Raw genomic sequence first — 25124 nt, forward strand, 5'->3', positions numbered from 1 at the left:
CAAATTTTCGCCCCGTGTGGCCACGGCTAGTAGCCGTGGCCACACGGGGCGAAAACTCTAGCGCAAACGAAAAAATTAATGCCAAAACTTTTGCGCTTCGATATGTTTACATGGCCGGGTTGAGGAAATTAAAATCGTTTTTTTGAAGAAAAGGATTGAATACACTAGCAATGATCACTCACTGTCGATGTAAACCACAAATAGAACATATTGCGAGCCCTTCCGTTTGCAAACAGCTTTTACTCTAGGTTTTACGCTCCACGGACCTATAATCGTTTGACAGCATGTAAACGGCAAGCGTAAATGTTTTGGCATTAATTTTTTCGTTTGCGCTAGAGTTTTCGCCCCGTGTGGCCACGGCTAGTGCCAACCGCCGAGCGTACCACGAGACCTCGAAGCATTTTCCGCAGATTAACAAAGACCACACAAACGGATTTTTGTTGTTCGAGGTTGCGAAAAACCAGGCTAAAAATTAAAATTCTTCCTTATCTTCAGGCCCACCGAAGCAGGTCGCCCCGCCGGAATAGCAAAAGCTGTTTCCATCAGCATCAACAATTTGAACCGCATTAATCAGGTAACCGGAAAGGAAAACGGGCAGAATCAGCTGAGCAACTTGTTTCGCGAAAAGCATCTCACGTACCTCTCCCCTTAAAGCCCCAGATTTTATGGGCCGAATTGGATTTATTAATGTTTTTTTTTTAATTCTAACTCTTGGTTGGGAAAAATCATCCCGAGAAACGGCTGACGAACTATGCGTTCAACTGATCGTAATCGGAATCGCGATCTGCGAACCCTTGTAAATATGCCGTGTGGCACAAAGCAGGGGCATCGCTCGTGCTGCCACAGTCTTGCTGCAGCATCCAACGATCGCACATCGTTTTCGAGCGATTCCGCGCTATCCATCCGCGGGAACGCCGACTGTCGTTCCGGGTTATTTACCTCTAGCTATCGGATCGTCCAACGATTGGATGGTAGGTGGGAATTGCTATTTAGTATTACGACAGATGGATTCCTCCAAAAATGCGTTAAGATCACTGGTTCAGTTCAGGGAAGTGTAGTGCGGTGTTCGATTCTCGGCCCCACGGGGGGTCCTTACGCGTGCGAGCCATTTTCACACATTTCACATTCGCCCCTTGTGATTCTAGTCGATTTATGGGGTGCACTGTGCGAAACACGAGGCAAACACTGAAATCAATTTGACACCTCGATCGACGATCGCGTCACCGCAGCCATCGGAAACACTCCAGCGTATAAATCTTCGTAATTGAGCAGCTTTAGTGGTGTGCGACACGTAGCGCAATGGTTCCAATACGGTGGAACAAAAATGAACGGGAACAATTAATGTAGTTGACCAGGCACCACTCTACCGCCGGGGGGATGCTGCCCACCATCGCGATATCGCGATGTAATCGCGAGTAGATGCCCGTCTCCCGTTCGGCTGCTCATTCAGTTTGCTGCTGAATCGAGCACGGCCCCATCTCAGTCGACCCATGTGGTCAATTGAATGCGGGAACGACACTCCGCTGCTACCGCCCATCCACGGGGTATTTGTGTTACCCCGATTGATGGTGGTTGTCGCGGAAGGCAGGCAGGTTTATTTTTAAACACTCTATCCAACACTATCGATCGTGATCCAGAGACCGTACCGTGCCATGCTGTGAAAGTTGCGTTAGTTTTTCGGTTCAAAATAGCTGAACGGTCGCCACGACCACGGTCCGGTGTTGCGCGAAAACGTGGTGCTACTGCCGATGTAAAGAAGGGACGCAACATTTTCCTGCTTGAGTGTCGGTGGCAGCGTGGCAGCAGTAGAATCGAAAGGCCCAGTCTTTTCGAAATTCTATCCTCCTCCCTAGAGACGCGATGTCACTGTACGGACAGATGAATTAATTGGTGCAATTAATCATACAAGTGTTTTTGAAAATAGCGTCGAACCACGGTGAGACCATACTACCAATCATGGATCGATGCTATTAATGGCGACGCATGGTGTTTGACGAAATGGTCATTCCTTACTGAAACGCACAGGCATGCTGACTGCTTTAAAGAATGAATTTGTTAGTTTCGTGTAGGTTTTCCTCCTTCATCTCGATCGCTTTCGTGATCAACATTTATTGCAGAATAGCTTGGACCGTCGGTAATAATGCTCCAAAACGTGTCTATCGTTAACTCTGGTATGAGTGGCGCTATTTCTGTACTATCTGCAATCTCCTTTCTCTGACTAACCGGAACACACGATATCTCATGGGATTAGAATATATTCGGTGCGCACTCGACTCGTTGATGATGCCGTTCGAGTGAAATGCGACATGATGGCGAACCTACACCGTATCCTCCCAGACTGTTCAGTACCCAAAGCGGTACCATCGTCATCCCACACATGTTAGAAGGCGAGAATTTGCTGTTTGAAAAGAAGCTGTCTTAAGCTCGGTCGTCAGATGGGAAAGCTATGAAACCATTACCTTATATTGTTATTAATGGTGATCAATTTGCGAAACACATCCTTTCTGCCACGACGATGAACGTCGTAAGCGCGGTCACCCGATGCAAATGCAAATGTTTATTTGGGGCCACTACGAGAGGTTCTGTGTGGTATTAGTGATGATATGAGACTCGGCCCAAGATATCAATATAAATATTCCTGTGTTCTACACGCAAAACAGAAGGGACTTGGACACGTCTTTCCAGTTCGTACTGAATGCGCGTTTAAGTGATCTTCCGTTTAGAAGCCGTTGGGTAACAAAAATCCATCTGCGATGTTAGCCAAAACCAAAACGCCGTTCTGCAAATCCTTCCTGCTCTCCTGCTGACACATCGAAAGCCATGCAGGAGCATACAGAGACCGTGACCGACCGGGGGTAACCATTCCAACCAGAGCGCATGCTGCAGGGCAAAAAGCTGCTGAGGATGGCTTTTCTCGATTTTCGTCATTTCGTCTCGGTTTCTCAGTTCTTCGGTCGGTTGCGTACGTGCGTTATGGTGTGGGTTTTCTCTTCTTTTTCTCCCGCGTTTGGTCTTGCTTGGCCGGGTGTGGCCGGCCGCACAAATCTTGGGGCCGACCGCCGTCGATGTGGTATTTATAATTTTCCTTCGCTTTTTGCCCGATGGTTGGGCGGCATGGCATGGTAGGACACATACAGACATACATACGCACCCGTAACAGCAGCAGCATTCGGTGAAGATCGCCGCCGGACTTGCCGTGGGACGTGGGACACACTTAAATGCGGTATCGCGAGATTTCCACCGTCACCGTCGCCGGTTAGTAGCACCGCTGAGACGGTACGGTACGGTGGGTTGTTCGTGTGTTTCGCCGGAACCACCCGTCGTAGTGGGCTTATCTTTAAATCGAGCGGCGGTCGACGGTGCGCGTGAAGTTGGTCATTGGCCGAGCGAACTTAGAATTAGACTTGGAAAACCCGCTGGCTGGCAAAAACTGTGTGCATTAGTGTGGTTCGGTGATCTTCCTGGAACGATATTCTGCTCTTTCGGACAATGTGGAAAGCGCCTCTCGTGTATGTGCCAGTTTGTGAGGTGTGAACCGACAAAGTGAAGCCCCCACCGTCCAGGCTGTCGTGTCTGGCGCACGGGGTTGCGCATTCTACGAAGGAATGGCCCTGTGTGTGAACATTATGGTTTTTTCCTGACACGTTTAGTTTTGGACATCTCAAGTGCCAATGTGCGTTTTACGACGGGACTGAAGCTGCTGAAATACACAACACCCGCCTGAAGTCGGCGGAGCGGATTCCGAGACCGGAACGGAAAAGGATATTTTGTGCGCAAAAACGGCATTTTTAGCACGAGGTTGGTTGGTTGGTTGGTTGGTGTGGCTTCCGAGCACGGCGTACAACGAGCTGCTGCACGATTTGCAAATTCCATTGAACAGAAAGTATCTTGCGTTGTCTCACAGACGTCATTACGCGACGAAGCCAGTCCTTCTTCCTCGTTCGCAGTATCTACTGGCGTCTGAATATCTTGCAGTGCAACGAACGTTTGAGGTCACCATAATCACCAGTTGATGGGTTTACCAGATGGATATTTGCTTATTTATACCATCGGTACGTTTACAGATCGTGATTGTGTCGCCTTGTGATGTTTACCGAAGATGATGATGATGCTCTGTTTGAACGCGACCATCCAACGCTAATCCTTATAGTGATTCACTAGTACGAGCGCGCGCGTGCACTCGCCGGTAGGAAAGGATTCGATTTCAAAGTCATGAGCCTTTTGCAATCGCGGTCATGATCGTGCCATTCAGCTTGGCACCCGTGCCGACCGCTCGTTGGCGTGACAAATAGCACGTTAGTCATCGGGAAAAACGGCAGGCAGTTTGTGGCGAATTTTCGAAAAGTCAGTCGAGCCCGAGAGCTCTGCCAGTTCGTTACTAAATGATCAACCCCTGGTCACCTGCCTTTGCCTTCGTTTGAAACATTTAGGCGCCTAGTCGTACCATGCCGGTGAGATTATTTTTAAATGTGCTACTCACATACGACTACCGCATCCCAACACGCTAAATGCTCCCGACTTTTCGACGATCACTTTCCCCTGGCGCGCCACGTTCCGGAGTCCGGAGGATTTCCGGATGGCACAAAACGCCGCTCGTGCGGTAGCGGTCTTTAGCGCTCATCATGATTTGTTGTAATTTTTCCTTTTTGTCTTTCTTCCCACATGGGACTATGTGCGGGGCATGATGATGGTAAGCACGTGAGCTGACTCGCGGCTTGTTCCAGTGAGACGACGGCCCCAAGGGGTGGCAGCTGCACGATGACATCAAATTATATTAATATTGAGCGGAAGCGGCTTCTGAACCCCGGCATTCATCGTCACGCAGTCCGTCATTTGAGTAATTGGTTGATCGTCTTAAGTCGGGCGAGTCGTGCAATCGAGCCATCACTTTTGCACTGAAGACAGTGGAAAGGGGATGCTGGCCTGGAGAGTGCTGGTGGTTTAGGGAAGATGGAAAGTTGTTTACAACCGGGCTAAGGGGCTTTTAACCCCATCACACACTCTCTTCAACACAATTTGCATCGCCATCATGCGCCCACGAGAGGTGATGCAAGACTGATAAGTTTCGTTCCGAAAAGATGATCAATTTAATATTCCTTTTTGTGCAACTGCTCCTTTTCATTTTAAGTTCCGCCGGAAGACATCGGAGGAATATACACTATAAGTGCTCACTAGTAATTGATTTTGAATAATGTCTTCTCTCCAAGCTTGTAACATACTGAAACGATTATACCACCAAGAATGAATGCCATACCGTATAGTACTTTAACGACATTTTCCCCCTTTTCTCACGATGCACGGCGTTACTTCGGTTGGTCCACTAAATGGCACGGTTTCTTATTGCTGCCGGTGCTCCCCCAAAACCTCAACATAATGAATGTTTCCTAGCGCCATAAATACAGCGATGCACGAGCGTTTTAATGGCTCACGGTTAGCCCGGCTTGATGCAGACAGGCGAGCGACATCGAAATTCCGGCACCAGCTTCCTTTTGAACGAGCTGGGAAAATGGATAAATCTGTCACCAGAGAATCGTTAGTGGGTGAGCTAATGCGGAAGCCCAACAAGGTGCAGCAGTATGTTTTTCGTATGCCTGTCATGCAGTGTAGGCGGTCTGGAATCATTGTTTTTATACCAACCATAAGGGTTTTTATGTTGTATCATCCGTAGCAGCAATACTCTAGGTGATCTCTAGATTCTAAATGGCTGAAGTCGGTCTAAATGCCTGAAGCTGGTGGTCAAGACTATTGTGAGCTTGGAATAAAAGAGACAATTAGCCTAGACTTCTGGTGATCACATTGGTCACGATTTTCCAACTGAAACCTTTGCGTAACTGAAAGGGGAATTGAATCATGAGATAGTTTTAAAATAATTTACCACAACACACTTGTTTCATTTGAATTATCATAAAATATAATTTACACCTTCTTGCTACTGGGTCAGAAGTCAGCACCATAACTTAAACTCGTAATAATTTTACTCTGTCTGCCATGCCATGCATTGCGTCTAACACTCGAAATCAACCTCGAACGTTCTGCTGTAACATGTTTTGGCAGATTAGGAAATTCCATTCGAACCATTTTCAAGTAACACCAATGCATTCCCTTCATTTGCCGTACTCAGACCAGACACCAGCCATATTGGCAGCCATCGTTAGTGGATTCCAACTGCATCCTGCCCCGGTCGATCACCACAGAATCGGTTGGCCTTGCCTATGGTTGGTGCAAACATTACCATCCACCATCACCACCTGGGTTGTGTTTATGCGTCTCATCCCTGTAACCACACCCCCTGGTAAACACCCGTTGATCGGCGGTGGTCGATGTAGAGCTGTTTACACTACCGATCACCACCATTGGGATGGGTCAAGCTTCGATCGGGATGAAGATTTGCGCTGCAATTACGCCAGTTACACTGCTAGTGTTTATCGAGTCCACAACGAGTGGCGGCTCAGTAGATGGCATGGAAGCCACAAGAACTGAAGGACTCAAGAGGTGGATAAATAAATTATGAGGTTTAAATTTGCACTGGATGGACATTATCGAACTACGACGGTTTCTCATAGAGGTTGCGGAGCTTACTGCTACGCATTCGCGCCAGGAACTCCAGCAGAGTGGACTGTCTTACACGATCATCATGGTTTGCTTCTTTGTTGTTAAGAACCAACGTCGTGAGTGAAACTGCTGTGCGCAACTGATGATCAATGCCAGAAATAGATACCGCCAAGCTAAGAGCTAGCACCTACTTCTGGTACTTTCGCTGACGACGACGACGACGACGACTACGAGAACCACGACCAGGAAAAACGCTCCAACAACCGCAGACAGCGACACGTTAAGACCGAGAAAACTCGGGAAAACATTTTAACCGGATCATATGTTTGCAAAGGAATGCACAGTTGCACAGGCTGTGATCGCAGGCTTTAGGTTGGAACTGGAATGGATCACAAAACCCGTGAAGTCAAATCCGTGAAAATGAATCCATCGTTCGCACGACTAAACAGTGTCACTTATGGGGAAACATTACGAATTTTGAAAAGGCACAGAATGCACAGACGCATCACGGACGCACTTGGCGGTATCAAGAGAGACAGAGATACAAAACAGAATGTTGAAAAACTGCGTTCTTCATACCAAGCCATGGATGGATGTTGTTCACGGTTTCTTATGTTTCCTCCATTGCCATTCATCGCTGAATCGTTAGGGATGCCTGTGCCGCCAGTTTCGTTGTTGTCTTTTTCTCTATGAAGACCATGGAAACGATGAATCAGGATATGGGAATGCGGCTCCGTGTGCTCCATACTTTATGCCTGCCCGCGACGGATCATGGCGATAGGGAAAATGTTCCAGTCATAAATCAATGTTTCTGGCATGGAGCGCGAACTGACGCATTCACATGTCCCGGTCGTGGGTCAGACAGATGTAATCGACCTTTTTGCGGTGGTTTCTGGATATTCGCACAAAGACGATCTTAACCCTTATTAGTCACAAATTTGAATGAAAATCTTTTCTCGTGATGATGTGGAGAATGCTGTGATCCCGATTTGATCGCATTCTTCCTTGGTTTTCTCTTTGGTTCCAGTAAATAGAGGAGAGGGTCTCTGCAGAGCGAACCGAACTGCATATGCTGACAGAGACGAACAACGACGCGACAATCGTCCCAAATTGATCCACTCCGCCGTGGATCATCGAGTCTCACGAAGAGTTTCAAGAGGTGAAGCGACCATTGAGTAGTGCTTGTTGCCAGAGATGTTGCCGCAGTAATGGTGGTGCACGATCGCTTAATAGAATAATGCACCAGCCTGATTTGCCCAAGAGGGAACCCTGGCCAGTGGATTCGCGTGTAATAATATGACCAACCCAGCTGATGGCGGTGGTAAAGTGCTCGTGAACGTAAGCAGCGCCAGAAGCAAGGGATCGGAAAGCGGAAAGAAGCGATCGTCCGTCCAGGTAGGTGCAACACGCGTATCTGTATAACAGGGCTATTCCAATAGACTGAGGAAGAATTATGAGGCGCACGTTTAAGTTGCGTGTGAATGCCCTTCACAACTGAATTTAAAATTCGATTCTTAGCCCATTTCATCTTAGTTTGTTTCCGAAGCATTCTGGAGGTTTCTGTGAGCGTATCTCGATCGTAAATAATGCCCCCTTCGTTAACAGATCATTAGCTCGCTACAAATCGTTCTAATAGTATGTGCTGCTCTCGTTGTGCCCTTCTCGTTAAGGTTCATTACTAGCTCCCGGTCCTAGCTTTTCCGTTCTAATCACGCTCTTCTCCAAACGCGCCGACGTCTTTATTTTTAGTCCAAAAATGTGCCTGATTCCCGGTCGTCAACTGCATCGGGAAGCACCAGCATCGGTGGTAGTGGTGCTGGTGGAGGGATCGTCACTTCAGCATCGTCTGCCGGTGGCTTTCAATCGTTCTTCCGCTGGTTCCGTCGCGATGAATCACGTGTGCTTGCCCGTAGTACCAGCGGCAGCCAGGTCACACCGGAACTACTTGACAGGCATGTGCAGCAGCGACAGCCACCGCGAAGTCCCTCAGTATCTCCTGTGGCCACACCAGCCGCTGGTTTGAGAGAATCGTTCACAAGAGCAACACCACCGGCACAACTAGCGCCAGCACCTCCCAGTCGCGAACGACAGCGAACGGCAGCAACAGCCGGCGGTGACAACGTGAGCCAGACGGCAAGCAATGGTACCCACAGTTCCTCGCCCAGTCCAGGCCCGGTAATTGATTGTCAGAATCTTTCGAAGAGCTCTAGCTGCGACAGCATACTAAGTACGGCAACGAACGGATTCGCATTCGTTCCACCGAACTGCTACGAGGCCGTCCTAGTGGCGAGTGCCGGTGGCGATAGTGAACGATTCCGGGAACCGCGCACCATCCAGCCAGGACCTTACACCGATAGCTACAAGCGACGCTGCTGGCAGCGTGATCAGGCCCGAGAACTCGACCGGAAGTACGAATTAACGCTGCGAAAGAAATACCGTCTGTTCCCGAATTTACCCAGAGACAGTCCGCCCGTAGGTGATGGACATGATGCAACGCTGACAAGGGATAATCAGCGGACTGTGTACACCGATTTAAGTCTTCCGACGAGATCGATTGAAGCGAGCACGAATCAACGAAACGGAGCTTACGTTGGACAGCCGGAGGAGGCGAGCACGGATCCGGTCAACCGACGCCATCGGCGTACCGTAAGTGATAGCTCGAAGGATCGGCGTGCCGGAGCGTACGTACACGTGAAGGGAAAAAGAAAAGCTCCTCCGCCTCCACCTCCCAACGGTTTATCTCAAGAGGACGGTTCTTCCACCGGTGGAACGTTAACTCGATCATCGACATCCAACTACGGTACACTGTCTCCCGGATCGACGCTTTCGCGTAGGAAGCGGCCAGCTCCGGCTCCACCTGCTACACCTATTGCGGTCCTTAACGAACCTTCAGCAGGATCCAGTACAAGCTTATTGGAGGATAAAGAAATCAAAGCGATCATTGAGGGCCGTCCACTGCCAGTTCACACCGAGGAACCGCCGCGATTAATTATGCCTCTCCCACTGATCCGACCGCTCTCACCATTACCCAATATTTCCGAGGAACGAGCCCCACCCGGTGGGCTGACGGAGGAACAGAAACAGCAGCTGATCGATAACATTCGCAAGGTCCAATCGCAAACAGCCCAACAACAAGAGGATGATCCTTGCGATGTAATGAAGATGGAGGAACGGTTTAATCGTGCCAATGGAACACGTTCCCCAATCCATGACTATCTATACGCGGAGGCGATGGCCAGTGCTAATGCGCAAGCCACATCGAGCGCGAATACTGCGGCGACTGCGGCGACTGCGATGTCGATGGGAACTTCGACGGCTGGTGCTGCTCCGACTTCGCCGATCGCACCGAGACCATGGTACAAGCGACCGATCTCCGGGATGCGGCACCAGGACAGCTCATTGCCGTTCAAGCGCGACGTTATTCTTAGAACGCTTGACAAACGAAAGGGATCGCAGATTGCAGGAGGAACCAGCGGCCCTTCCAAGGACCCGTGTGATGATCTACCGGAGGTTGGCTTCCATCGGAATTCGTTGCTACACCCAACCGATGGGCCAGCAATGGCTAGCAATAGCACGAACAGCACCAGTCCTGCTTCCTCGCTCGGTTCACGAGGAGGAGGTGGAGGAGGAGGGAGCAAGTTCAATCTTTTTTCCAAGATAACGGAAAAGGCGGACTCGGAGAAGCGTCGATCCGCGATCGGTATACCAAGCATCAGTGAACTGGATCGTGAGGCGGCCGAGATCATACAGAGCGAGCGAGCGGCTGCCCGAGAAATCGAGAAGCCCAAGTCGACCAAAGAGCTGATATCGAAGTTCGAGGCTACCAGTACTCCGGTGGTCGGTAAAGTTACCGTGAGCAGCACGTTCGTGGCGAAGAAGGAGTACTTTGGTGTGGAGCCACAAAAGAAACTAACCACTCCAACGGATCCACCTCAACAGGCTTCACAATCTACGGTTGCGGCACTGACTCCGGAGAAAACGCCCGACACAAGCAAAGCATCGGGCGTGACAAGCGACAAGAACTTGCTCGGCCTTTGGATGTGCCCTTACTGTACGCTAGAGAATCCTAACTGGCGCATCATCTGTGAGGCATGCGAGCGCATCAAACCGTACGATAGTGCGCTAAGCATACTCGAGGAGCCACCACTGCATCCGAATCATCCACTGAAGCGTCCGATTCCGATTCCGGCCGAACCGAAACGTACCACCACGGTACCATCCGATGACACGTGGGATCGGAAGCAGGAGCGTGTTCTTAAGTACTTTGTACCCAAACCCTCAACCGGACCAGCCACCAACGGGACGCTACTGGTGGGAGCGACTGATATTAATGGGAACACCGGTTTGCCAAACCGGAAGCCCTCTTTTGGCCAAACTAAACTCCTGGCCTCACCGAAGATGGGAGTCAAGAGTTTGATGAATCGTGGAGCCGTACAGGATGTGGCAACGCCGTCGACTTCTGCAGGTCTGCATCGTCACTTCAATGGAATGGCTCCCAGTGAAGTGCAGCCAACGGCGAACAGCAACAAGTTTGACGATCAAAAGCTTAAAGAAAGTGGAAATGCTTTCGTGGCGGCACCACTCGCTTCACCAGAACCAACCGAAGAGGGTTACTCCGCTGGTGTGGTTGGATCGGATCGAATCAATCTCGAGGAGATACGAAGCGCACGCATTGCAAGGTTTGGTGTGGTGCCGGACACAGACTCGAGTAGCTCGAGTAGTAAACCTGAAGATCAACGCCCATCAGAATCGCCGCAACCGGATGCACTAGAGCGTGAGAAGGAGCGCTTGCGAGAAATGATCCGAGCAATGAATGCTAAGGCACTGGCGGAAAGGTACCCGGTGGTGCAGAAGCCTCCGACAGCCAGCACCACCACTAGCACCCCCGGCAGCAATAACCCCAGCAATAGCCTGAAGCGCGACTCTCCGTTGGTGCAGCGGAAAAATGGTCTCACATCCGGTATACCGATTAGCACGAAAAGCTCGAGTCCACTCCCTCGGCGTAAAGTAGGTAGTCCGCTGATGGCTCGTCGAGCCGCATCACCAGCACCTCCCAACCCAGAATCCAACCCGACCGGAGCCATCAGGAAAACTACCGCCTTCGTGCTACAACCACCGAGTGAGAGTAAGATCATGAATCACGATACGACGCGGAGTCACACCTATGGTTCGATACCCGAAACAGTGCTGGAGCTGAACCAAATGCTGGCTTCACCACCGGAACCAACAGCTGGCCCCTCGTTGGTGCTAACGAACGATGTGCAGGCAATGCACTACGAACCGATGGATGAACAGCAATTTGTACGATCCACAGCTGCTCCTGTTCGTCAGACATGCGATAGTGCTATCCCATTGTCACCACGGTTGCAGGATCGTCATCGGAAGACCTTGATGGAGAAGCAGCAGCAACATGATGAGAAGGTGCGCCAGATCTCGGATCAACTACGATCGCAGCAGGGTGTCGATCGGTTCCGAAGCACGCTGGCCCTCTATCCCAGTGCTAATATGGGTCGCACCGGAACGCTGGCTTTAAATAAGCTGCTCCGTAATCTGGAACAAGCCATCAGCGAGGGAGCACACGACCGTGCGGCCGAATTGGCGATGGATTTAGCTAAGATGAAGGTGTCGCTCTCGGTCACGCGTCAGAGTTCACCTGGCTTGGGCGACATAAGGTAAGATGATTTGCAACATATTTATCTGTAACATAACAAGCAATTCACCTACCTTGTTTCTCCAGTCTCAAAGTCTTTATAGATGATAAGTTATCGCACAAGGGTCCACTGCGTGTCGTGATGGCTACACTCGGTACGCTGGGTCAGCTAAAGCAGAAGATGTGCAACGAGTATCAACTGCCGGTGGCCGTACAGCGCTGGCGCTGTGCAGATCGGTCCCTCGAGGATGATGACCGTACGCTATTGGACTATGGAATCCAGACGAACGATCAAACGCTGCACGTGTATCTAGTGCAACCGCCGGAAGCACGACCAGTCCTTGCTCAGCCATGCTTCAACCGAACTGAAACGAAGCTACTTACCGTCGTGTCATCCGAATCATCCGATGGTGAACACTCGGATACACAGAATGATGATGCCACTGTTCTGGGTAAGCAAATACTCAGTATTGTCGTAATGGCACCTAATACATGGTCATATATGGTCTTCCATCACCAGGGGCAACTGCGCTGCCGAAGCCTACACCCAGATCTTCACGACCAAAGGAAGCAACAATCGCAGAGGAACCACAACCGCCAAATGAGGAAGGATGGGCATGCTCAGTGTGTACGCTCATTAACGAACCCGATCGTCCGGGATGTGCCGCATGCTCCGGATCCCGACCCGCTTCCTACATTCCTCCATCGGCAAGGCGTCGACTGCAAACGGCGACGACGACGACGGTTACGGTTACGCCGGAGGATCTGAAACGATTCCTAGATGAACAGCCGCCCCTAACACGACCAGTGCCTCCGGTGGCAGTTCAGTTACGGTCTCCTCCACTAGAAACTCGAAACGATCTAAATCGGATCTCCTCAAATCGCAAGTCTTCGGATATTTTTAACATCCTACTAGACGAGAGTAAGGCCATTGGAACATCCGGACAGCCTGCAACTGCTGCTGCGACTACGCCTCCCGTACCCAAGCCACGTACGGCTACCGATTTAGTGCGCCCGGTACACATCCAGGTACCGGAGCAGAGCCGAATCGTTATGACGGCATTGACCTCGCACCGTAGTCCGAACATTACGCGCAGTCAGTACCGTGGGGTGGACAACTTTAATCCGAACTCGAGCGGACTGCCAAAGCCGGAGCGACCGATCATTACCACGGCAAGTCCGATCGTACGGGCGGTACTATTGAAGCAGCCCCTCCATCTTCCAGGGGACCCACAGCAGCAGTACCCGGTACGGTTTGGTCGCAATGGACTTGCGCTGCCCGAGGATGGCACGGAGGTGATGCAGAATCACTACACCGAGCTGGTGAACCTGGACAACGCGGATTTGATCGCGAATATTGAACCGTTCGAGTGTCCGATCTGCTTCGGGCCGTTCCAGCCGTACGAGGGTATAGTGCTGCGGGACTGTTTGCACTCCTTCTGCAAGCAGTGTCTGATCAGCACGATTCAATACAGTGACGAGGCCGAGATACGTTGCCCGTACAGTGATGCAGTCTACAGCTGTGAGAGTGTTATACAGGTATTATAACAGCGATGTGACTACAGCCATCGAATATTTGCTACTAATCCTCTAAAACGATTCTTTTGCTAATGAATAGCAACGTGAAATCAAAGCCCTGGTCAGCAAGGAGCTGTACGAGGCGCATCTGGCCAAGTCGATTCAGCAGGCGGAAAGCAAGATCGACAACACGTTTCACTGCCGCACGCCTAACTGTCGCGGTTGGTGCATTTACGAGGACAACGTGAACCAATTTAAGTGTCCGGTTTGCACGATAGTCAACTGCTTAACTTGTCGGGTATGTAGCGAATACCGGTCCCTAGGCATGGTTCCGATTGCCCATACGTGCACTTATAACCGTTCGTAATCGCTGCAGGTCATACATGATGGGCTTGATTGTAAGCAGTACCAAGACCGCATGAACAGTGACTGTGATACTAACATAGAGGCGAGACGCACCAAAGCAATGCTGCAGGAAATGATCGAGAAGGGCGATGCGTTGAATTGTCCCACGTGTCAGGTACTTATTTCCTGCTGGCTGATGTGCCGCCTTGTTACTTCTACTGCGATTTGATCTCTTCTTTTCAGGTGATCGTGATGAAGAAATGGGGATGCGATTGGCTTAAGTGCAGCATGTGTAAAACGGAAATCTGTTGGGTAACGCGTGGAGCCCGCTGGGGACCGGCTGGTAAAGGTGATACCAGTGGAGGTTGCCGGTGCGGTGTGAACGGAATCAAGTGCCATCCAAAGTGTAACTACTGCCATTGAGCGTAAGCAGATGTTTGGGGTCCAGTTGCTGGAGAACTCTGGAGAGTCTCTGGTTTCAAAGCATACGTATAGGAATCTAGTGTAGCACATTATTCTCCGTTCGGTGAGAGTATGGTTTGTCTCCTTTGAGGTAGATTTTGATTGCTGTTTATGTACTGGTCCGAAGATGTGCGACAGATAGAGAGCGAAGGACTTAGCAGCACAATATATTGAGGAGTTGAATGTACAAGATAACATATCACATTTAAACACTTCGGCTGCAAATAATAAGACGAAATTGGAGATGTCCAATGTTGGTGTATTGTTTTACATTTTAGTTGTTATTCAATCGATGAGTTTTATTTCACCAAACACGATTCTAATTATGGTCACACACTCACACACACGCAGGTGCTTCACGCGATCGATAGCAGGGTTTGCTTTAAAGATCCCAAAGATCGATAATCCTCCTGCGTCCTGTTCGAGATGAACAATATCCTGGGAAATTATTACTCGAAAGAAAAGACCATCCTTCAAGAAGCTTAAACGACCAGCGAGACCATAAACCATTCTGCTGAATCTTTAACAGGGTTTGGTAGCCGGTTCCCTCTCTTAAAATACAAATAAACGAAACCAACACGACAAATTAAACACACATTCGCAGTCATTTACCGTCAACAGCTAATACCTTGAGCCGTATCTTCCTTCACAGTGCATCATGGATTCTGTGTTGCCGCTGCTGATGTTGTTGGGGTGCTGCCGCCGTTGCCAATGCTGCGCGTTGTTGCACCTTGATATCGGTTTGATGTGTTACGAATGGGACCAATGTCGAAGTGGCGAAGGTATCGGCGCGATACAGTAGAAGCTATCTGTCGTCTTCTTTTCTCTAGAATATTCTGGGAGGCTTTGAGCGGTTGATCATTACTCTTGCCTATACTTAAACGACTACAACCTGCGGCACCGGGTGATTCATTCACCGCGATGCCGCCGGACGTTATTATCCACTCTCGGATAGTATTTTTCTTCGTTTTCTCATTGGACTGGTGCTCGCGCTTCTTGCGCTTTTCTCTACCAATCCAGACACACACACGCGCGAACACTCATCCGGAAGATGCAGAATCATAATGGATGTCTGCCGCTCCCCGATGAATGGGGAAAAAGCTTTACCAGCTCTAATGTAATCTCTAGGGGATATTCTTAAACTGTTCTAGGCAAGCCTCAGTATAGGGAGAGAGGGAGGGAGATCAGAGGAGAATTCGGTTATACAAAATGACAAATTCAGCACAGAGTGGTGCACCACCTTTTAGGGCAAATTCATGTAGCTTTCGCCCTGGAACTGGACCCAAAATCGTGTAAGATCGTGCCAAGTTGAATGGTGTAGCAGTTAGGTGCCAGGTGCCCATTCTTCGTGGTCAATTATATTTCGCAATACAGGTCAGGTCACTTAAATTATTCCATCCGAAATCGGCATCGTCTTGTGAAGCTACAAGGAAACAGCATGCCGAATTCGCCAATCAATCATTTCATTTGAAATTCCCTTCACGTTTTCCAGTTCTGCTATTCATAAGCATAAGACGTAGGTAACGGACAATACCATTCCAAATTAGCACTAAATGTAGATCCCCGTCGCTCCTCCAATCAACCCTCCCAATACCCGAGACTCAAAAAGGAAAAAATTGAAAAATTCGGCTGTGTAATGTTATAAGAGTGAGCTTATCTGTGCCTGCGACGTCCACCATCATCGCGGCTGCGTTCGCGGGAACGCGATCGACGGCGGTCGCGATCCCGGTCGCGGTCCCGCTCACGATCACGGTCCCGCTCGCGATCACGTTCCCGATCACGCCGTTCACGTTCCCGCTTGCGCTCACGTTCACGCTCCTCCTCCGCCTTGCGCTGCTCCTCCACTCGCCGTTGATGCTCCGCCATATTCTTACGGCGCTGTTCCTCTTTGACGGCAATCTAAATGGGATAGGAAGAAAGGAGATTTCAAAATGTTAAATACTTCCATCTTCAATGCATCTTTGTACTTCGTCTTACCTGCTCTGTTGTGAGTGGTAACCAGTAGATGCATGGTGTTGCCTTTGTCTTGCGGAACAAATCATCCAGCAACCTAATAGGTGGTTCGTTTTCCTTCTTCTTGAACTTCCTCGCTGTTGAATGCAAGAGTAAATTGACAGTAAGCAAAAATTGCTCGTGGTTTTTGCTTATCACGCCCGTATACTCATACCCGGTGATACGCTGGTGCTGCGTCTTCTATCGCGTCCAAATTCACGATCTGCTGATCGTTTGCGATCCGCACCACGCTCACCAGCGATAGGATCCAGTCGGCTAGCTCGCCCATCCCGCTGCTGCCCATCGTCGATCCGGCCTCGTTCGCGCTCTCCAGCAACCTTCTCCCGGTGCCGCTCATCGCTCAATATTCCACCCTCACGTTCACGACCCGTTCGACCATCCCGGTCCTGATCGAAGGCATCCTTCTTCCCTAGATCCCACTCGCGTACCGGGCGCGCGGGCGTTTCCTGTAAGGTAGAGAAAAGATGATTTCATCTATGCCTTTGGAAAAAAACCACGACGCTCCCACGTGGAAATCATACCTCATCTTTCTTCGACGAGTCGCGAGACCAACCGAATTCCTTGCTGTTCTTAACTCCCTCCACGGTGGCCCGAATAGAGCCATCTTCTAGCGTGGATAGGATAGCTTTTTCCATCGCTTCCTCACTACCGAAGTCTACTACCAGACATTTCGGGTTCGACACCGGCCACCGTATTCCATGCAATGCATGTCGTGTCTCTGTTGCCTCGCTGGAAACGAAAAGATTAATTCAACTACAACCATTTCGATGACATTTCCTTTCGCGTATACTTACTCTTCTGTTTCATATTTGACGTAGCATTTCGATTTGATCTTATCAATCCAGAAGCCATTCTCAACGATCTTACCAGTACGTGCCAATAGTCCTTTCAGCTGCAGTACTGTGAACGGACGCACTAGGTTCGTAATGTATAGGATGCTACTAGCATGGTGTTTAGCGGGGCTTGGAGGTCGCACAGTGATCGGAGCAACCGTCGCTCCAGGCACGCTTCCATCATCACTAACGATACTAATCTTCCGAGCGATCGCAATCTTTTCACCTACTGGTTTCGGTTTCTGGGCCAAGGGCTGCTGCTGCTGCAGGGGCTGTTGCTGCTGTTCGTTACCGTTCGGGCCATCCGTTTCCATGGCGATGTTTTCCTTTTCGGTAGACGATGAAACGCGTTGGCGCGATGGCTGTGCCTGGGAGGCATCGTGCGGATCGCGCTGTGATTTACGCTGTTTCGCTGAATCCTTGTCGCGATCATCTTCTTCCGTACTGCCCGCAGCGCCATCGGCTCCTTCCGTTTCCGAAGATGAGCCTAGCTTCACGTCGGCCAGCGGAACGGGCTTTACGTCAGAGATTATGTTCTTTAGCGAATCCGTCGAGATAGCAATGACCGCAGGCTTGGAATCGGCATTTTTAGATGACAACCAACGGCGCTTGCGCTGTTGAGGTCGGGGCCGCAGTGATTCCTTTGCAACGGCTTCCTGTGCATTCGCTTCGTCAGGTTGTGCCTCTGTTCTCATACTGGTGTCTGTTTCCTTAATTTCGCCTGCCTCTAGATCCTCGTCGTGCTGCTCCGCACGAGTCAGCTTCTTCGTCGGTTCCTCGGCAGCAACCGCAACCGCCGGTGCCGGTTCCGATGTCGGAACCACTGGTTCATCGTTTGGACGAGAACTGAATCTTGCGCGACGGCGTGGCGCAGGCTGCGGTTGTTGAGTGCTCTTTGGTGGTTCCTCTAATGATTCCGCGAAGGTCGCTGCCTCCCTTTCGGGTGCTTGCTTTTGCTCTTCCTCATTTGACGCTGATGGCTCCGGTTTCCGATCAGATGGAACTGGGTTAGCAGCAACATTGGGCGATTCTTCGGCAGGCGCCATGATTTGCTCCGCTTCTTCAATGTCCTCGTTCCCACCTCGGCGCTTTTTGCCTTCATCTTCTTGGCCACTTTCTTCGGACCCATTATCATCCCTTGTTCGAGAACGATTGTTAACGATCTCTTTGCTATCATCATCTGCGTCCCGAGAAACTGCCTGGTTGCTGTCGTCTTCTTCACTCTCTTCCTCATCTCCATTTGTATGACTTACCTTTTCTTCGGCTACCGGTGTTTCCGCCTCGGGCTCGGGGTCAGGCTCGGGCTCAGATATCTTGCTGCTTTGTTCTTGTTTTTCTGGCGCCTCGGTAACAGCCTCGGGCTGTAGAGTTTGTTCTTCGGTGTCGCCATCGTCTTTTTTCTGCTGCCCTTGCTCTTCCTGCGGCGGCTCCTCCGGTATCGACTCCATGGGAGTCATGTCGACCTGCGTTTCGGCAAGGGTTTCAACGACACTTACTTCTGCTGTCTGTGGCTTTTCCGATTCCTGAGTGTCGCCACCATTTTCGTCGGTTTGCTCTCCAGCCACTTGCTCTTGCATTTCCTTGTCACGCCGGCTGTTGCGCCGTGCACGTGACGGTGGACGCTCGTCGAGCTTACGTCGTGGAGTTGAGCTACCACGGCCACGACCCTTTCCGGTGGATGCTTTACGGGAGCTGGTGCTCTCATCCTCGGAGCTGCTGTTGTTCTTGTCCTCCTGGGCCGCGCTCCCACCGTATTCCGGCGCATCGTTATCGGGCTCCGGTTCGGGGCTCTTTGACGGTGATCGGCGTCCCCGGCCCCTCGTCGACCGGCGTGGGGTTGCCTTTTCCGGTGTGCTCACCGCGGCACTCGCTTTGCGACGCATCACTAAAATCGACAAGTACATAAAATAAGTCATTAGCCAAGAAAATAGAAACCTTTTTCACTCGTTTAGGGCCTCTTTTGTTTGCCCGCTGTCATGGGATGCGCGACGCACACCGGAGGCCACCATCTCTAAACGACGCGAATTTTACCTTCTGCTAAATCGACTCACAATACCGGTTCTTTAGCTTATTTCACACACTTTTCACCGATATCCGCAAGGGGCATCCGACGATCGACGATTTATCGCTATGAACAACGAAAATAGCGCCAAATACTCGCACAAAAACGAAAACCCAAAACGGTTCTTCGCACCGTGCGTCCTGAAAAATCTTTTTACCCCGGCGGCTTCGATTTTCGAGTGTGCGAGCTCTGTCAAGCTTATACGGCCTAGCTTATATAGCCATTGTTATAGAGCCTGTAAAATCATTACCCTTATACGACCCAAACCAGAAGGCGGCAGCGGCTGAAACTCAATATCTGAATCTGAATCTAATCCTGAAATGATTTACATAACTTTTTAGGAAATCTGCGAGCGAAAGCGTGAAGTAATGTAAACAATTCGATGCACAGCGAAAAACCGGCATCCGTGGTGTAATTTTGCATTTTCTGTTTATGGAACTGTGAAGAACTTTCCAACAAGATTGTCCACCCGTGAGTGATAAAGTTTATTGTTATCTATTGTGCACTATTTATTGCGACGACGTAAAACAACGACGCAATGCACAGCGCAAACAATTGATTGTTTGCCTCCCCTTACAGAGATGGACAAAATCAGCTCACTACTGATAAGATAAGCCAACGCGGTCAGGCAAAACGGGCTTGCTAAAGTCTCTATCAATCATTGATCTGTGAAGGAGGAGAAAAGACCATGTTCCAATCGCTACATCGGCGATCAACAAAACTCGGCCTGCTGCGTCGACTAACGAACGGCACCACGAGGTGTTTCGCCTCATCCTCCGGCGATGGCGACGAAAGGAAAAGAGGATCATCTCCGGGAAGCACCAACGATCTCTCGCAAAGCGTGGAAGCCAACAAAGAAAATCCCATTTCGCGAACGCTCAAACTGCTCGGCAATGATGCGAGGCGTGTAAAAAAGTTCATCCTGCCTAACAGTGCTACCGGTGGCAAAGGAAGCGGAGAAGAGTCGATCGAAAACTATCTGGAACGTTACCGACGGGATGATTTCCAGTCGCACTGTGATATCCTTGTTATCGGTGGCGGGGGAGTCGGCTCCTCGATCGCGTACTGGCTGAAGAAACGTGCACGGGACGGGCTGAATGTGGTAGTGGTAGAAAAGGATGCGACTTACTCGCAAGCATCCACCTGTCTGTCGGTGGGTGGGCTGCGACAACAGTTCTCGATCGTGGAGAACATTCAAATGAGTCTGTACGGGGCAGATTTTATGCGCAACAGCAAGGACTATCTTGGCGAGGATGTCGACCTGAACTTCACACCGTTCGGGTACCTTCTGCTGGCGACTGAAGCCGGCGCGGAACAGCTACAGGAGAACTCGAAGCTACAGAATGCACTCGGGGCGAAGAACGAGTTGCTAACCGCTAGCCGTCTGAAGCAACGTTTTCCCTGGATGAACACCGATGGTATAGCGCTCGGTTGCCATGGGCTAGAGAAGGAAGGATGGTTCGATCCGTGGGCTCTGCTTAGTGGCTTCAAAAAGCGAGCCATCGAATACGGTGCACATTACGTAGAGGCCGAAATGGTTGGTTTCGGTTTCCGGCAACAACCGGATATTCTGGCCGAAGGGATCGACGAAGGCGCATACGAAGGTCTCGATCGTGCGTTCCTTAAGATGAAGGATGGTGAAATTCGCGAGGTAAAGTTTGCCATTGCGATCATCGCTGCCGGTGCTCAGTCGGGAGCTGTGGCGCGGATGGCACGAATTGGACACGGCAAGGGAATGCTTTCGGTTCCTCTACCCGTCGAGCCACGGAAGCGGTACGTGTATGTGTTTCAGTGTGAAAATGATAAGGGACCAGGCATTAACACACCACTTACGATCGACCCGACTGGAACGTACTTCCGGCGGGACGGGCTTGGCGGGAACTATCTTGCCGGAAAGAGTCCGCTACCAGAAGACGAGCCTTCAGTCGACACGCTGGATGTCGATCATGGGTACTTTGACAAGGCCGTGTGGCCAAATCTGGCCAAGCTGGTACCCAGTTTCGAAGCCATAAAAGTGAAAAACTCTTGGGCGGGATACTATGAGTTCAATACCTTCGACGAGAACGGCATTGTAGGACCGCATCCGTACTACAACAACCTTTACATTGCTACTGGATTTAGTGGACACGGTAAGATTCGCTGCAACAGACCGCATTAGAGCTGAATTGATGGTTCGTCTTTGTTCTTGGCTTCCGCAGGTATCCAACAAACGCCAGCTGTTGGGAGAGCCGTGTCAGAGATGATCATCGATGGAGGCTTCCGGACGGTCGATCTGACCCGGTTCGGTTTCGATAGGATCCTCATTGATCAACCGATGTACGAAGCGAACATTTTCTAGTCGAATGCGAAAGGGCAATAAAAATAATGTTTAAAATTGAGTTTCATCTGATTTATTCGTCGGTTTCTACCACAACAAACGAATGCATTCTAGTTGAATGTAACAATGTCAGGGTGTGGACGCTGATTAAATACATCCTCTAGAGAGAGAGGAGGATGGGTGAGCGATCCTTACAAAACTAAAAATGGGCTTCAGTGGGCTGCTGGTTGGATGGCCGTAACAGAAAATGCTTTCACTGGTTTCCAATCAGTGCAGGCAAACAATCTGCAGAGGAGTCTTCCTCTACTTGAACTGTCCTGGCGTAGGGCCGAAAAGACCACCGGCCTGCTTACTGGCCGCGCGTGACGGTGCGAAACCGAGCATTTTCTGGATGTTCTGTCGGATAGACATCGTGCAGAGAATGTACAGGAAAATGAAGGAACATTCCGTGTAGTCATCACCGGGCAGGTTCCGATGGCTCAGTCCCTGGATCCACGAGATCGGTACGAACGGTAGGCGCGCCACAATCCGTCCATCAAAGCTAGAATGATATCATGGATGAGGATATGGCGTGCGTGCGCGTGTGTCCACCGTTCGTCACTTACATCGTATTAAACATGCTTAGAAGTGCCGTGAAGGCAAAACCGATGGCAAACATGGATTTCATCTTGACCAACGACAGATCCCGGTTGTTGTTCTTCAGCTTTTCCTCGTCCCGTTCGATTTTCTTCTTGTGGCTCTTGTCCAACAGCTCACCGAGCGTTTCCTTGCGTTTTTCCACTGCAACAAGACGAACAGTACATTGAAGACGGCGGGACCAGCGCCACAAACGAGTACTCACATGGACAAGGACCTACATTTTTTGCTCTGCTTTTCCACCTCTCCTTTTAGCTTCTGGTACTTCTCCGTCCGGTATACCATCACCCACGTTAGTCCTGTTGAAGGGTTTCATGGATCGTGAATAAAAGTCCCTGATAACAGAACGGCCTTCGCTTACCTTCTCCGAGCAGGGCGGTGAATATCGAAATGAAGACGATTAGCAGCGTATCGGACCACATTTTTACCGGATATAGTTCGGTGCCAGGAACCTGTGGAAGACTATTTTTGGCTAAAGCGGCTAGTTGTCGGTACGGACTTCCCTGAAAATCACAAGACCCACTTCGGCTCGCAACTCAATTAAGACAGGTAGAAGGGGGAGGAGAAAGGGGGTTCCGTGTGGCACGATAACTGAACGAACGAACTGGACGAAACACGTCTTGCGACTGAACGATCGAACTGGACGAAACGCGGACTGGACGAAACACGGACTGGATGACAGCGAAGTGACTCGACACAAAACACAAGCAGCGGAAAATCTTCATTTCATCATTGTTCTCGGTGTTTGGTGAATTGAGCGACCGTTCTTCGCTTTGCTTCAATTAAGGAACCATTTTCACAAGTTACGCGCACTCCCGGTTGCAAGAGAAATGGTGACCCAAACGGCTGCCCCGTCCGACAGTCAGCCGATCGTGGACGTTGAGATGGAGAGTGCCGAGGATGCGGAGGCAGCGAAGAAGGACGCCGAGTTGCTGGCCGTCCAGGAGATCCGGGACCATGTTCGACAGATCGACAAAGCGGTCGTCAGCAAGGAACCGCGGTTTATTCTGCGTGTGCTGCGATCGCTTCCGACGACCCGCAAGAAGTTGGGCCTCGTGGTGGTGCGCTCGCTGGCAGTCCAGCTTTATCCGGCCGGTCCGGAAAGAGACGGTATAATGGCGTACATCGAGGAGTATCCGGCGGGAGCTCAGGAACCGGAACTGCCTCGTCCTCGCGCTGCCATCAAGAGCCCGGTCCCGGAGGCGGACGTTTACTTCCATCTGTTGCTGCTCGTCCGGCTGCTGGATAAGAACGAGCTGGCGAAGGCGACCAAATGCTCGCAGGATCTGATTACGAAGATTGTAGGCCAAAATCGCCGTTCACTGGATCTGATTGCGGCCAAGTGCTACTACTATCACTCCCGTGTGGCTGAACTGAACGGTAATCTGGAGAGTATCCGAGTGTTCTTGCACTCTCGGCTGCGTACGGCCACACTGAGGAATGATTTCGAGGGACAGGCGGTGCTGATAAACTGCCTGCTGCGTAACTACCTTCACTACTCGCTGTACGATCAGGCCGACAAGCTAGTGAACAAATCTGTGTTCCCGGAGACCGCTAGCAACAACGAGTGGGCTCGTTTCCTGTATTATCTGGGTCGCATCAAGGCTGCAAAGTTGGAGTACAGCGTGGCACACAAACAGCTAGTGCAGGCGTTGCGGAAGGCCCCACAGCAGGCCGCCGTCGGTTTCCGGCAGACGGTACAGAAACTGGTAATCGTCGTCGAGTTACTACTCGGTGATATCCCCGAGCGTAAGGTGTTTCGACAGGCGGCATTGCGTCGTTCTCTTGGACCATACTTCCAGCTTACTCAGGCTGTGCGATTGGGCAACTTGCAGCGTTTCGGCGAGGTACTGGAGAATTTTGGCGAACAGTTCCGCCAGGATCACACCTTCACACTGATCATCCGGCTGCGCCACAACGTGATCAAGACTGCGATCAGATCAATTGGATTAGCCTACTCGCGCATTAGTCCGCAGGACATTGCCCGCAAGCTGGGTCTTGATTCTCCCGAAGATGCCGAGTTCATCGTGGCAAAGGCAATAAGGGACGGCGTGATCGAGGCGACGCTCGATCCGGAGAAGGGATACATGCGTAGCAAGGAAAGCACGGACATCTATTCTACACGCGAACCGCAGCTCGCCTTCCATCAGCGAATTTCCTTCTGTCTGGATCTGCACAACCAGAGCGTAAAGGCAATGCGATACCCGCCCAAATCGTACGGCAAGGAGCTGGAGAGTGCCGAAGAGAGACGCGAACGGGAGCAGCAAGATTTAGAGCTGGCCAAAGAGATGGCCGAAGAGGATGATGACGGATTCTAAGCACCGAAGCGGGACATCCAGTCGGATGTGTTTGTCCTTGATTGAGCTCGCTCGTCTTAACTGTAATTTGTTTGCTTTTGGATTTTCATCCGAACTTGCGAATATATCGTGAACAATAAAATTATAAAAAGGTAAAGACAATCAAGCAGTTATTTTACTGGGAACGGGCATTCCAGGAATGATCTGAGCCTTCAATGAAGTATTTTTTCGTAATTTCTTAAATTCTCAATTATTTTGGGGGCATGCATTGGGGCCCAAATTGAAGCATCCCGGGCGAAAGGATAAGCCGAGTGATCAAGGAAAGCGAAATGTATTTAAGTGACATTCAAGCAAGCAATCGCGAGGAAATCGGTCGCATTAGGGTTCCATTTCATACTGGCTGTCTTGATAAAAAAGTTATGATTTCGGCCGTCTGAGC

General features: G+C 50.4%; 5 protein-coding genes across 11 annotated transcripts; 3 read left to right on the plus strand and 2 right to left on the minus strand.

The window, feature by feature from the left end:
• Positions 1-857: 857 nt before the first annotated feature.
• On the plus strand, positions 858-14779 carry LOC125950837 (uncharacterized). Of its 5 annotated transcripts, none has more exons than XM_049679174.1 (8): positions 858-971; positions 7580-7947; positions 8302-12224; positions 12290-12654; positions 12723-13741; positions 13821-14018; positions 14097-14240; positions 14309-14779. In XM_049679174.1, exons 2-8 carry the CDS (start codon positions 7849-7851, stop codon positions 14486-14488), a joined length of 5928 nt encoding a protein of 1975 aa, XP_049535131.1. In that variant the 5' UTR covers positions 858-971; positions 7580-7848; the 3' UTR covers positions 14489-14779. The 5 variants fall into 5 exon arrangements, with proteins under 5 accessions (XP_049535131.1, XP_049535133.1, XP_049535134.1 ...); XM_049679176.1 differs by lacking the exon at positions 858-971 and adding an exon at positions 1773-1868; XM_049679177.1 differs by lacking the exon at positions 858-971 and adding an exon at positions 3205-3276.
• Positions 14772-19587, minus strand: LOC125950839 (apoptotic chromatin condensation inducer in the nucleus). Of its 2 annotated transcripts, none has more exons than XM_049679179.1 (7): positions 19405-19587; positions 17335-19258; positions 17062-17269; positions 16695-16986; positions 16505-16617; positions 15156-16426; positions 14772-15078 (listed from the first exon to the last, which is right to left on the minus strand). In XM_049679179.1, exons 2-6 carry the CDS (start codon positions 19254-19256, stop codon positions 16181-16183), a joined length of 2781 nt encoding a protein of 926 aa, XP_049535136.1. In that variant the 5' UTR covers positions 19257-19258; positions 19405-19587; the 3' UTR covers positions 14772-15078; positions 15156-16180. The 2 variants fall into 2 exon arrangements, with proteins under 2 accessions (XP_049535136.1, XP_049535137.1); XM_049679180.1 differs by lacking the exon at positions 19405-19587 and having other exon boundaries at positions 17335-18510; positions 18627-18745.
• Positions 19588-19706: 119 nt separating this feature from the next.
• Positions 19707-21808, plus strand: LOC125952741 (FAD-dependent oxidoreductase domain-containing protein 1). Of its 2 annotated transcripts, none has more exons than XM_049682411.1 (3): positions 19707-19906; positions 19982-21564; positions 21634-21808. In XM_049682411.1, exons 2-3 carry the CDS (start codon positions 20124-20126, stop codon positions 21771-21773), a joined length of 1581 nt encoding a protein of 526 aa, XP_049538368.1. In that variant the 5' UTR covers positions 19707-19906; positions 19982-20123; the 3' UTR covers positions 21774-21808. The 2 variants fall into 2 exon arrangements, with proteins under 2 accessions (XP_049538368.1, XP_049538367.1); XM_049682410.1 differs by having other exon boundaries at positions 20015-21564.
• A 1-nt stretch (position 21809) lies between these two features.
• LOC125952742 (calcium load-activated calcium channel) lies at positions 21810-22940 on the minus strand. The gene is made up of 4 exons (XM_049682412.1): positions 22750-22940; positions 22610-22687; positions 22358-22532; positions 21810-22293 (listed from the first exon to the last, which is right to left on the minus strand). Exons 1-4 carry the CDS (start codon positions 22808-22810, stop codon positions 22056-22058), a joined length of 552 nt encoding a protein of 183 aa, XP_049538369.1. The 5' UTR covers positions 22811-22940; the 3' UTR covers positions 21810-22055.
• A 118-nt stretch (positions 22941-23058) lies between these two features.
• Positions 23059-24847, plus strand: LOC125959114 (probable 26S proteasome non-ATPase regulatory subunit 3). The gene has a single exon (XM_049691904.1). It carries the CDS (start codon positions 23219-23221, stop codon positions 24704-24706), a length of 1488 nt encoding a protein of 495 aa, XP_049547861.1. The 5' UTR covers positions 23059-23218; the 3' UTR covers positions 24707-24847.
• The last annotated feature ends 277 nt before the right edge of the window (positions 24848-25124 follow it).

This window comes from Anopheles darlingi, chromosome 2 (assembly GCF_943734745.1).
Source record: "Anopheles darlingi chromosome 2, idAnoDarlMG_H_01, whole genome shotgun sequence".
NCBI lineage: Eukaryota > Metazoa > Arthropoda > Insecta > Diptera > Culicidae > Anopheles > Anopheles darlingi.

What these genes read in the sequence shown, in the direction of transcription:
- LOC125952742 (XM_049682412.1), bottom strand. Translation starts at nt 22,810, where the DNA reads ATGTGGTCCGATACGCTGCTAATCGTCTTCATTTCGATATTCACCGCC. An exon ending in CACCGCCCTGCTCGGAGAAG is followed by an intron (nt 22,688 to 22,749) that starts GTAAGCGAAGGC and finishes ACCCTTCAACAG; the next exon opens with GACTAACGTGGGTGATGGTA. An exon ending in CTAAGCATGTTTAATACGAT is followed by an intron (nt 22,294 to 22,357) that starts GTAAGTGACGAA and finishes ATATCATTCTAG; the next exon opens with CTTTGATGGACGGATTGTGG.
- LOC125952741 (XM_049682411.1), top strand. Translation starts at nt 20,124, where the DNA reads ATGTTCCAATCGCTACATCGGCGATCAACAAAACTCGGCCTGCTGCGT. An exon ending in TACTGGATTTAGTGGACACG is followed by an intron (nt 21,565 to 21,633) that starts GTAAGATTCGCT and finishes TGGCTTCCGCAG; the next exon opens with GTATCCAACAAACGCCAGCT.
- LOC125950837 (XM_049679174.1), top strand. Translation starts at nt 7,849, where the DNA reads ATGACCAACCCAGCTGATGGCGGTGGTAAAGTGCTCGTGAACGTAAGC. An exon ending in AGAAGCGATCGTCCGTCCAG is followed by an intron (nt 7,948 to 8,301) that starts GTAGGTGCAACA and finishes CTTTATTTTTAG; the next exon opens with TCCAAAAATGTGCCTGATTC. An exon ending in TCAACTGCTTAACTTGTCGG is followed by an intron (nt 14,019 to 14,096) that starts GTATGTAGCGAA and finishes TAATCGCTGCAG; the next exon opens with GTCATACATGATGGGCTTGA.
- LOC125959114 (XM_049691904.1), top strand. Translation starts at nt 23,219, where the DNA reads ATGGTGACCCAAACGGCTGCCCCGTCCGACAGTCAGCCGATCGTGGAC.
- LOC125950839 (XM_049679179.1), bottom strand. Translation starts at nt 19,256, where the DNA reads ATGCGTCGCAAAGCGAGTGCCGCGGTGAGCACACCGGAAAAGGCAACC. An exon ending in ACTCGTCGAAGAAAGATGAG is followed by an intron (nt 16,987 to 17,061) that starts GTATGATTTCCA and finishes TCTACCTTACAG; the next exon opens with GAAACGCCCGCGCGCCCGGT. An exon ending in TACCACTCACAACAGAGCAG is followed by an intron (nt 16,427 to 16,504) that starts GTAAGACGAAGT and finishes TATCCCATTTAG; the next exon opens with ATTGCCGTCAAAGAGGAACA.